At 42.7% G+C, this 12307-nt stretch overlaps 1 protein-coding gene across 1 annotated transcript in view; it reads left to right on the top strand.

Annotated features, from left to right (window-relative positions):
- NFKB1 (nuclear factor kappa B subunit 1) overlaps window positions 1–9322 on the top strand; it is a 44305-nt gene extending 34983 nt beyond the window's left edge. The window contains exons 15-23 of the mRNA XM_088523992.1: window positions 1779–1893; window positions 3280–3481; window positions 4575–4744; window positions 5418–5520; window positions 6426–6541; window positions 7238–7304; window positions 7652–7824; window positions 7946–8123; window positions 9105–9322. Of these exons, the coding sequence (XP_088380118.1) occupies window positions 1779–1893; window positions 3280–3481; window positions 4575–4744; window positions 5418–5520; window positions 6426–6541; window positions 7238–7304; window positions 7652–7824; window positions 7946–8123; window positions 9105–9283 (1303 nt within the window). The 3' untranslated portion in view covers window positions 9284–9322. The remainder of the gene's footprint in view (window positions 1–1778; window positions 1894–3279; window positions 3482–4574; window positions 4745–5417; window positions 5521–6425; window positions 6542–7237; window positions 7305–7651; window positions 7825–7945; window positions 8124–9104) is intronic.
- The last annotated feature ends 2985 nt before the right edge of the window (window positions 9323–12307 follow it).

Below are 12307 nucleotides of genomic sequence, written 5' to 3'. Positions count from 1 at the left end.
TTTTCAAGACACTTCAACTAAGTCAAAGTACTTCTGATCATGGTAAATAAGTTTTTTTCTGGATCAATGGGCATGTGAGGCTTCAGCTCCCTCCTGTAAATCTCTAGTATGGATTTTGGTCTTTGAGCAGGTAATCCATATAAATCGCTTTACCACTATTTAACAAAATAGAGTCTTGGTGACCGTCTGCCAAGTGTCTTGCGGGAACTATTTAATAAAAATAAATAAATACACAAGCTAAGAATCTTAAACTGATTCCCCTAATTTTCACTTTAATCATTAAAATTATATGGCAAAAACTATAATTTTTTTGCCTAAGCCATTAAAGAAATCTTCCTGTCAGAGCAGTAGGCAGCACAGCTGTCCCGAAACCTGGGGAGTGACAGCACCTGCCTCAGGGAGGGCTGAGCTGCCTAAGAAGTGGGTTCATTGCCCTGTCATGGTCTAGTCAACACAGATCTTTACAGCATCACATGTAGTGACTATGTAAAATTAAAATATTTGCCATAGAAAACAGAAGTAGAGCTAATAGAAGACAAAGCTTATTCTCAAGGTGGGGATTGGAAATAAAATATCAGGATGATAGAGTAGAAAGAGAAGCATCTTCCAGAGAGCAGTGGAAGAGATCGCTTTTGGCGGTCGTAGGACTGTTTGAACTGCATTGAATATCTGAAGGAGAAAAAGCACTATGGTCCTGCCTGTCGCAGCGTTGCAACCATAAAAAGGGCCCTTCAAACATGAGTTTTGTTTAGAAAAGTTTTTTTCCTCCTTTTTTCTTTTCTTTTAGTACAGCTTCTGGTTTTGAGTGCTCTCAATCTCAATTTCGAGATGACTGAATCTATGCCGCAAATAGCAAGGAACTTTTCTTTTTCTGATGCAGGCTGAGAGCTAAGTATATTCAGACATTTCTGGAGCAGGATCCTTAATAAATGCGCCGTTTGTCCCATGCTGAGGCTGAGTGGCAGCAGCAGTATATGCTAGAAAGTACAGAAATTAGCATCAGTTATGAGAGAGTTTGGAAGGTTGCTTTCCGAACCAAGGGGATGAATCTGAAATGAAGCCTGGATGGGTGATGATGGATTAAGGCCTTCTGGAGGGGGGTGGTGGGGGTTGTTCTGCAGGTGCAGGTTGCTAGTGCCGAAGGAACCGGCTCTAGAGAACATGCGAAAGGCCACTGAAGCACTTTGCTACAGAGCCACTTGTGTCCAGAAACAGTTCTCTCCTTTGGCATTGAGATCTCTGGCTCCTGCCACAAATCCCGTGGCTCTTAGACACCAAGCCTGAGCCCTTAGTCATTTTCTGTTTGAAAATGAAGAAAAGAAAACCCCACAGAGCTGGGGAAACCCCGAGGGAAAATCTGCTTTGGTTGCAGAAAGGCCTGTGGAAATTCTGAAGGAAGGGCTTGACAGTAAGAAATGTTCATGTGCTGCATAAGAAATGAAAAAACGAAAAACCAAAACAACAAAGAATCCAGGGATTCAGGCAAGTTCTAAAACAATTACTTTGTGGCTTGAAGTTTTTATTATTTATTAGAGCAGTAGTTAGTTGTGCTCAGGACCAGCATAATCCACTCTGCTTCTGCTGTTTTGATTGAAGGGTTAAACAAAGCTATCTGCTTACTTTTCTTTATGTTAAGATTCAGTTTAGATGCTGATATTTAGTACTGAAATGGTACCTCTAATGGTCAGATGTGTCTATCAGAATTCAGTACAGCAAAGGCTTACCATTTGTACAATAATAAGTGAATTTATTAATCTGCTCTTCTGTTTTGCTTTCAGTGTTCTGCATTTAGCCATTATCCACTTTCATACTGAGCTGGTGAAAAACCTCTTAGAAGTGGTGCCAGATTTGGATTGCCATGACGTTATCAACATGAGGAACGACCTCTATCAGGTAGGCGCTTGTGGTAGGACCAGTGATGCTGATCATTCACCCAGCAAAGAAGAACTTTTTGAACTTACTGTCTGTCTTATATTTCCTTTACTCTTCAGAATAAGCCCAGGTCAGGCTGTAGCACCATCAAATTTAGATGTTCTGGGACAGGAGAGCACGATGACCTAATGTAAAGTGCTGGAGGAGCTGGAGCCCATTTTCATTGTTTTAATTAATTCATAGCTCCCTTTATGCCAACAGAAATGTCTGTGTGCTTATTGTGGACCAGAACAAATACACTAAATTATTCGGTGTATTTCTTCATTAGCTGGCAATGCTACTGTGGAACCACTGGTGTGGATTGCAGAGTGCCAACTTGGGGCTTGCTTGCCCTTTTGAACTCAGGGTCATGAAACAGTTGGTGTGTCATTAGTTATCTATAGATATGAGGAAAGTTAAACAAATTCTACCTTTTTTGTAGGCTAGCTGGTATTTGTGCCCATCCTATGAGTTTCGAGATTTCCCTTTTGTTTTGGGGGAGATTACATTGTAACAAAGCAACACAAAAGGCCATCCCACAGCTTCTTACCCAGTGGGGAACAAATGGTTAATTGTCACAATTCTCTGTTCAACTTAATCTGTGACAGAGCCCAAGTTCTTTTCTAGTGTAACTCGAAGGTGTTTTTGTAAAAGCTGTAGAAACCTGCCTAAAAAAGGAATCCCTTTTCAGTCATGTGCAGCATTCGCTGCTTCCACACGTGGCCAACTTCCTGCACGTTACAGGGCAGCACCATGTTGCTGCTGCTCTTCCTTCCCACTCACCTCAGGGCTGTGCACAGCAGGGGCAGGATTTCATTCTATACTGACAGTCCCTGAGGGCTTATTGTGACTTTTTGTTCTCTTCCACATTTCACATTTATGTTCCTATAAAGGACATTGAAAATGTGGAGGCTGATGAAAGCAAGCAGGAAATTATGAATTTAATTCTGTGTGTCCTCGATTTAATGGAAATGGGGAAGCAAAGCTGAGCTCCGTAAAAGAAATAAATCTGTAGCTACCAGGGCCTCTATAGCTACTCCTACCTCTTAGCCTTAAGCCAGTGGTGGGAGGGAGTGCAGGCTTGGGTGCTTTTCTATAGTCCTCTGTTAATGTAACAATTTGTAGATAGATAAAATCAATTTTTAGATCTTTTCAGGGTTGGGAATATGATTCCCAGCACATATTGAGACAGGTTCCTATTTAAACACATACATTACACTGTATGTGTTAAAACGTCATGCTCTTTATTGGCAAGACTGACAATTGCAGCATTTTTCTCAAGCTAACAGCTTTTATTGGTTTAAGAGATGTCTGCTGGAGTGGTGTAGCTGTTGCTCAGCTTCTCGTGCCTTCTCTGTCCTCTCCTAGACCCCCTTGCACTTGGCAGTTGTCACAAAGCAGGCTGCTGTGGTAGAAGCCCTGCTTACGGCTGGAGCAGACGTCAGCCTCCTGGACCGACACGGTAACTCCGTCCTGCATTTAGCTGCTACTGAAGGAGACGACAAGGTTTTGAGCCTGCTCCTCAAGCACAAGCAGATATCTCCACTGGTTGATCTTTCCAACAGTGAAGGTATGGAAACATAGTGACTGCGTTTCATAGTTACTGGCCAAGCACGGTCATTTTTGACAATGCCGTGTTTAGACACAGATACATCCAGCCCTTGCAAGTAGCATCTTCTCTTACAACTGCTGCTGCTGCTGCTGCTACCCTTTGGCTTTTACATGCTTGCAGTCACATATGAGGGAATATAGATGTGTAGATTTCCTGGTTACACAGAACACAGGTTTGGTAATGTCCCTGTGATACAATGGGGATTTAAATTACAGGGAGAGGTTTTTAGTGCCACAATTTCAAGCACTGACTGTGTTCCTCCTCAGAGGCCTTATACCACCACTGCTTAAAAAAAAAAAAAAAAAAATCCCCTCAGAAGAAAATGTTTCTTCCTCTCTAGAGAATGAAATCCCCTCAAAAATAATTTCTTGGACCGGTGTCAGGTTTCACATCTGGTAATTTGTCACTATGCAAAATAACTATGAAATTCTAATTCTGCTACTTCTCAAGGGCAGGAGTCATTTGAATTTAATATTTTAATATGTGATTCAAAACCCCATGCTAAGTTCCTTAGAGGTTCCCCCCGCTCCCTCCCTGACCCCCCCCCCCCCCTCCATCAAGTATAAGACTTATTTTTGAGCTGGTGAGGGTAATCTGAGGTAGAAAGGACAGTGTGACCTTACAGGAAGATGGCACTAAAACATACACCTTATGCCTTAGAATATTTCTAGAAAAGATTGTTGAGTAGCAAGAGGGGCCAGCGTGGGATATGTGATTGTTCAGTGCTAGAATGCAGTTTTTTTTAAGGCTAATCCTTCTTTGGGGCAAAGAGAGTGTCTAGATGTACTCTCTAGTTTCCACCATGCCTGGCTTTGATTCGCCACAACAACACAACTTGTCCCAATTTAGGCGCAAAGAGCATCTTTATTAATATCATGTTTTTACTGAACAGCCAGACAAAATAAATTACTTGTGCTTAGATAACTGCAGTAACTCTCTGTCCTTTTACACAGTTATAGATATGCTTACTCAAAAAAAACCTTCTTACTCTGAAATTTCTGACTTTTTCAAATACTAATGCACACGATGGGTGGGTTTTGTTTTACTGTAGGTCTCAGTGCAATTCACATGGTGGTGATGGCAAATAGCGTGTCCTGTCTCAGACAGCTGATTGCTGCTGGAGTTAATGTCAATGCTCAGGAACAGAAATCTGGACGTACTGCTTTGCATTTGGCTGTTGAACAAGAGAACATCCCTGTGGCAGGCTGCCTTTTGCTTGAGGTAAGGGCAGAATTTCTTTTTATTCGGGTCATTTCATGTAATAGGCTTTAAAATTCTGAAGTGATTAAGTGTAGCAGAAGCTAGGGCCTTTTTTATTTTCCCTGTTGATTGACTTGGTTGCTTAAATGGGTACAAGGGCAAAACTATTGCTCGTGCTGCTCGTTATGACTTGTTCAGCACTGCTAGGGAACCTTAGGCAGAGGTGGAGGAATTTGCAGTTTATGACCCGTGCCTGACTGCATGTGTCCTGTGTAACTTGCACAGAGTAGTGCCAGTGGCCCTGCGCACGTGCAAGTGACAGGCCTTAGGGTTGGCACGTGGGATGTGTGCACAGATATGCCCAGGGCGAGAGCTGGGGCCACCTAGACATCCCTGTCTCATCTCCGTCCACCCTCATCCTGGGGTGCTTGGTTCTGCAGGCCCCTAATTGCAGCAGCAGGTCTTTTAGGCTATGGTTCCTGCTGTTGCAGTGGAGCCCAAAAGCACGAGGTGTTCCTGCTTGCAGACAGTTGTTACTTTGTACTCCCTTCCCTTCATGGCAGTGATGACCAGTATTGTGCGCACAGGCAGGGAAGGGGGCGCATCTGCACAGGATAGCAGTGTTCATGCAGTGTAAGTCTCCCCAGCCACCCTGTATATGCAACCAGCTCTCTCCTTTTCAATAAAAACGTAGGGCGATGCAGATGTGGACAGCACTACATATGATGGAACAACTCCTCTGCACATAGCGGCTGGAAGGGGCTCTACAAAACTGGCAGCACTTCTGAAAGCAGCAGGTATGAAAATATGGATTACATGGGAGTTGGATTTTACAGTGTAAATTCAGACTAGAAGGTTGTGCATAGAAAGGAACATCCTAGTGCACTTAACACACAAAAAGAAAAAAAAGCAGATGTTAAAAGCATGAAGGTTTATTTCTAGTCAGAGGTCTCACTTTCAGAGGCTGTGCCTCTCTAGCACCATCTAATGGATATGAAACAAATTGTATTAAGCAAGAAAAAAATCTCTCAAGCAGTTATTTAGAAGTCTAAATATTTCCTTTATAAATTCTTGCATCTAAAGAAGCAGAGACCTTCTTACACCGTTGAGAATTGTTGGAATACTTTAAAAACAAAGAAAAACATTAGTGAAATATGAGCTTCTTAGTATCTCCTATTCATTCCACTGTAGCAGCAGGAAAAGTTTTGAGTATTTATTGCAACATTCTTTCCAAGTCTGTTTAGATGCATTATATCTGTTTCTGCATTTTTAAAAGAGAAAGCCAAGCCACCCATTGCTCAGAGGGGTGCTTTGTAAACAATACTCATGCTTTGTCTGACACTAAAGAAGAGCAGCAGCACCCCATCACTTCATCACACATGCTCTGTCTGAGCCAAGAACAGGACTGAATGCCAGCTTATATGTAAGCGTCGTTCTTTCCTTGGTCCTTAAAACTCTGCTTTCCGTGTGTCCGTCTGTAGAGTGGAAACAGTAGTGGTATGCAGGGACATGACAGCACTGCAACTGTAGTTGTTACAAAGGCAAAAAAAAAAATCTATTCATTAAGTAAGTTAATATAAAAGCCTAGCTTAAATGTTAGTAAAAGATTTGCTATTTAAAATTAAGAATGTATATTTTAAATGATGCCAAAAAATTCAAGCTAAAGCCTTTTGGGGGAATTTTTTTAATGCTCGTTTTCCAGGTGCAAATCCTCATATTCAGAATTTTGAGCCGTTGTTTGATCTAGAGGATGTAAAAGATGATGATGAAGGAATTGTGCCTGGAACGACACCACTGGATATGGCAGCCAACTGTGAGGTAAGGCGTCTAGATCTTTTCTCCTATTTTTTTGACTACCAAGTAACACTTAAGTTCTCACCGAACTTGTTTCATGACCCGTAGTTATTTCAGTGGTGACAAGTTTGCCAGAGCTTCTAAAATGCTATCAAAAAATAAATTAAGGAATTTACCAAAATCCATGAAACAGCAGTGGCAGAAATTTCTATCGAACACAATGCTTATACTAGGACAGGAATAACCAGGCACTTCTTGAGTGAGTTGTGCTAGAGTCTTCAAGAGGGGAAAGTATTTAGCTGACTGGCTGGCATGTACTTCAAGGCTCATATTCAGGCTGAGACTCTTGCAGCAGGTTTCTTTGCTGCATGTTCTTCAGGATTAGATGCTTTGGCACAGGCACTAAAGCATAACCATGGCTCTTTTAAATTACTTGTTGCAGGCAGATAGTGCCTGCTTAGTCAGATTTTAATTACTGCAAAGACCTCCTCCATACCTTGAAAACCCAAGAGCACTTGCCAGATCGTTGCTCACGGGCAGGGGAGATGATATTCACAAGGTTTCCCCCTCAAACTTTGCACAAGTCATCTGCAGTATTTCTGGGACAGAAATTTACAGATGACAATAGATATTTGGACAACACTAAGATGCCTCACGATAATAAACAAAAAACAGGCTTCTTAAATAATATTTTTACTTTTTTTTTTTTTTTTTTTTAAGGTGTATGACATATTAAATGGCAAACCCTATGAGCCAGCAGCGGTTTCAGAGGACTTGCTGATCCAAGGTAACATCTATAAAGAAGATCAGGCAAAATTCCTGTCATACTTAACAGCGGAGTATTCAAAGTGTACCTTCAAGGAAGCTGTTGCTCTGCACTAAGCTTGTAACTGAAATCATGAAGGGGGAGGGGAAAGGAAGCCCACCCAGATTCCTAAAACAACCACGCTGCTGTTCAGAGGTCGGTCACAGAGACCCAACCGAGTTTTTACTCCTACAGTTACGTAATAGTAAACACGGTTATTGATGGGCACTAAAGTCGGTACCTCTCTCACATGGCTTTGTTTCTGCTTTGAGATGAACTGGTGCATGATTTGTGTAAATAATCAACTAACCTCCTTCTCTGGTCCCTAGGGCATATGAGAGAGCTGAGCGAGAGCTCCAAGATGCAGCTTTACAAACTGCTAGAAGCACCTGATCCAAGCAGAAACTGGTCTACCCTCGCACAGAAACTGGGTCTTGGCATCCTCAACAACGCCTTCCGGCTAAGCCCTTCCCCATCAAAAACTCTGCTAGATAACTATGAGGTAACGTGCCCTTAGCCAGCCTGCGAGGGCTGTGCTCGTGCCTGGCGAGACAGTGCATGCCCTTCACTTTCAGCAGGCCTACCTGTGGTGACATCTTGCCTTGTCTTCTCACGTACCACAGGTGTCCGGTGGTACAATTCAAGAGCTGATGGCTGCTCTAAGACAGATGGGGCACACAGAAGCCATTGAAGTCATTCAGGAAGCACTACCCACCTCACTGCGCCAGTCTCCTCGGGAGGATGGCGCCACAGAAGCTCTTCCCTCACCATTATCACCCTCCTCACCTAAAGGACAGACAGGTAAGACTGACAGCAGGACAGGAGCCTAAAAAACTTTTCTGTTCTTTCTTGGACTGCCAATAGATTTTCCAGTTGCTTACCCAAACGCTGCCTGAGCTGCTTCCCACTTCCAGAAATGCTGCACTGCAGCAAGACTTCCCCATTTGCTGGGCCTAGAAAAGAGAAGAAATAAGAAGCAGTAAAATCAGTAGTCCTGAATTAAAGTATTAAATATATATTTTCTAAAACCAGTCACCTACCATTTACTGATACGAACTCCTAAAGCTAGGATAGGTGTTAAGGATAAGTGTCTTTAGAATAATATTGAAGGGATAGGAGAAGTTCTGCCGCTTTGAACCTGAACGGACTGTATCACATGTTATTTTTACGTGGCTGTCTACAAAAGAACAAAATCTTGAACGCCATCATCATATCCTGGCTCGTGTTTCACCAGCACTGAGCCCTCCCCATACCTTCACGTCGCATACAGTTCTCTTGCCCTCAGGCACTCATTGCGCATCTTGCACAGGTGGCAGCTGCTACTGAACTCCACCTATTTCAAGCTCACTTTAACTAGATAAAAATGATTCAAGTATTTATCTCAAGAAGAAATCTCTAAGTGAAATAGCACAGGGGAGGTTTAGGGGCCTCATCCGGGAGCTGTACGCTTGCATTAGGGTCCATGCACATGAGGTACAGAGAACCCTGCTACAACCTCACTCCTACCACATCCCAAGCTGGTGTGCGGCAACAGCGCTGCCTCCAGCAGAGCACTGGGCTTCTCATCCCATCCAGCTTTGACCAGCTGTGACAGCAGGCGATGGCAGACAGCAGATCACCTCATTTGGCCAGCCGAAACCATTCAGCACTTTTCCATTGCAAAGAATTACAATTGGAGTTTCCCTACACAACAGCTTTACTACTGCCCTATAGTCCTCAGACTGTTGGAGGCATGACCGAAATGAACAAAATTGTAGCATTTTTCCTTCTTCTCTCTTTCAGGTGAACTTTGTAACAATAAATTTCAAGACAACGAAAGCGTGTGCGATAGTGGTGTGGAGACATCCTTCCGCAAGCTGAGCTTCACTTATTCTGAGTCTCTGAACAGCAAGTCATCGATAACACTTAGCAAAATGACCCTGGGCTATGGACATGAAAGTTCAGTGCAAAGTAAAATATAGCTAGTTAGCAAAATGCAATTACAGGAACAAACGTGACATTTAACACATTGTTCCCACTGAACAGGGTAAGTCACTTCACAACCAAAACCACACTGAGGAACCACACACACCTGAAACAACTGTGACTTCAGCATGTGACACGTAACCATCGCTTACTTCCTCAAGTACATTTAACTTTGTCTATTTACACACCCTGTACCATCCCCAGGGTGGCACAACCACCGCGATGCCCAGCACAGGACACTGCGACTGGCTGACTGAGCGCTCCTGGTGTGTGAGCATTTCCCCTTTTAGATGAAAGTCACTCCTTATCCTTATTAAGGCATGATGCCAACTCACTTAAAAAGAGGTAAGGCACATAGAGCAATCAATGGATTCAGTCTCTAGCTTATCCCCTCACCATTCCTGTACCATTTCACAATAAAAGCTCATAGAATAGCTGGCAAGGAAAAATCATGACTTTAATCACAATAATGACTACTCTGAAATGTAAAAGACAATCTTAAAAAAAGAATCTTGTATATTTCAATTAATGTATTTAAACTTAACTTTGATGCCTCCTATTCGAAATTTTCTTCCAAGTTTAGCATTTGCCTATTTGTAAATAGTTTTTATATCAGTTTCTTTTTTTTTAAAGAAAGTGTGCTTTTTAAAATGCTTATTTTTATTTTACTTTTATAATAAAAAATCCAAAATACAATCCCTTGTCTGCATTTGCTACAATTCTTACTTATTTTTCAAATAGAGCTACTAAAAATTTATTATTTCAGTTTTAGGAACTAATGCAAAATTATGTTTAGTTCCCAGTACTAAGATGAAGGACAGGTTGCAAGCAACTTGTGTTACAGCTTAGATATCTGTTACAGGAGGAAGCTGGGAGCATCAGTGAGCAGCTGTGCTTTTTCCCCACATTGGAGCCAAAGCCTCTGATTTGTGTTCTCGCTTAGTTCTCTCATAACTGCAGCAGCAGATAATCAATTCCACTGAAATCAAATAACTTAGCATGTCAGCAAAACTCTGACGAGCTGCGTTGTGGTGAGGACATCTAAAAGCTCCTCCCTAACTGTGCTCCTGAGCAGCGTTTCCTTTTGTTCCACGACTGTAACAGCTACAGACATTGCACTTACCCAGACTGCAGAGCAGGTCTTGGGCTCCGTGACGCTGCGCGCAGGGTCTGGCCGCTGTCCCCCGCCTGCAGCCGCTTTCCTGACCACGGCTGGAGCTTTGGTGGAGCGCTGCTCTGGGCTCACCTCAGCCCACGGGAGCTGCGGCGCAGCTTCTGCAGGGGACAGGAATTGTTAGTGTTGGAGCCATTCAGGCCATATGCAAAAATACGCAGTATTTCCTGCAATTAATTAAATCTCATCAATTAAAAAAAAAAAAAAAACTTGAAGTAATATTTTATATCTAGCTGAATTCCCAAATTACTTCCAGAGAAGCAGGATGGACAGTGGTATAAGTGCTTTTAAACAAACAGAAGCCATCTGGGTCTGTAGTTCCCTGAGCATTTCGTGACCAAATGCTACACAACAGCCACTCATCAGGTTATTGATCACGCAACGAACAGTGGGAGAGCTGTCCAAGGCCGCCTGTATTCACGTGCTTGAGACATCACGGTCTGTCTTCTCGCCTCGCTAGCTGGCTGCAGTGACTCCAGTACAGTCTCTTTAACAAAAGAGGCCTTGGCCACTTTCTTGATTGAGAATTGGAACAATATTAATTTAAAAATATTCCCAGTAATGCAAACAGGGAGACTAAATAAATATCCTCTATAAAATAGATTGGGAAGATGAGTTATGTAACTCTGTTGCTTCACTGGAACTGTTCTTAAACATTGAATTTACTGGGTTACTTTACTTGTGCCTCAAGAGGACAAAAAAGGGCTTTATTAATAAACATTATTAATTGCCATTTTGAAATTCTAGCCAGATATTGCTGGAGGAGACATTTGTGTATCAATTTAGACAAAAGAAATCAACCTGCCTTTTTCCTAAAGCAGCAGTAATATTAAGTATAGTTATTCCAGATGTTCTGCATATTTTTTTTCCCCATCCTTACCTTATATTGGATCTTTTGCTGCTTTGTTTCAACGTCATTGCAGGACACTGAAAGAACTTCACACTTCTTACTTTGCTGGCCCAGGATGTCACTCTGGTAACTTTTAACTTTCTTTATCAGTATCTGCATTTTCTAAAACTGTTAAATCTTACTGCTATCACTTCCATATGTGGCATATAATTACTGGTACACATGCATGCATATTTTGATTACTCTCACGATTTAACTAGGACAAATATTAGCGCCAAAAAAGCCCACTTGGGCAACAGCGATTAGTTACTTTGGCCACTAACTAAAGCATTTGTAAGCAGCTTGCATTTAGCATTTCTACTTCAAGCTTTTCCTCTTGCTCAGGCGTATTTCATTTTTGAGCTAATGACCCATTCAGAAAGCTCTGCAAGTCACTGAGCACCGGCCAACATGCCCAGCAGTTTGCCCACTCAAGCTGCTGTCACTGCAGCGGGGCAGCTCTCACATCAAAGGTCTCCAGCTCACCGGAGGGGCCGCTCTCCACACGGACGCTCCAGCAATATGGGCAGCAGCAGCACAGCCAGTTCCCGCGTCTCTTGCTTGAGGAGCTGGCTCCTCCTCACGCTCTCCTGAAAACTGCAACATGTTCCGTATGGAACCCCCAGCAAGACACCAGGCATGTTTCAAAATGGATCTGAAAACAAGTCTGAAGTTGAACAGCTGTCAGGGGCCTGCCTGCTCACCTGCGCTTCCAGCCTCTACCTTCCTGAGGGGCAGGAGCCTCAAGACTCACAGCTAAACATTTCAACAGCACCGATGGGCTTGGGGCTGTGGCTGCAGCTCTCTAGGAGCAGAGCTAAGTGAGCTAAGTGCAGAGCTCTCAAAGGCTTTTTCTCTGTGTTACATGAAAAAAAGCAGGAAAAAAAAAAAAAAAAAAAACAAGTCTCATACTCATTCCCCTTCTGGAAAGTAGAAGGGACCTACCTGACACCTGAG

Source organism: Tinamus guttatus, unplaced genomic scaffold (genome assembly GCF_059628265.1).
Source record: "Tinamus guttatus ecotype Peru unplaced genomic scaffold, ASM5962826v1 Tinamus_guttatus_pri_ptg000202l, whole genome shotgun sequence".
NCBI lineage: Eukaryota > Metazoa > Chordata > Aves > Tinamiformes > Tinamidae > Tinamus > Tinamus guttatus.
Note: the sequence above shows the minus strand (reverse complement) of the source record. Positions and strands in the feature narration are given on the sequence as shown.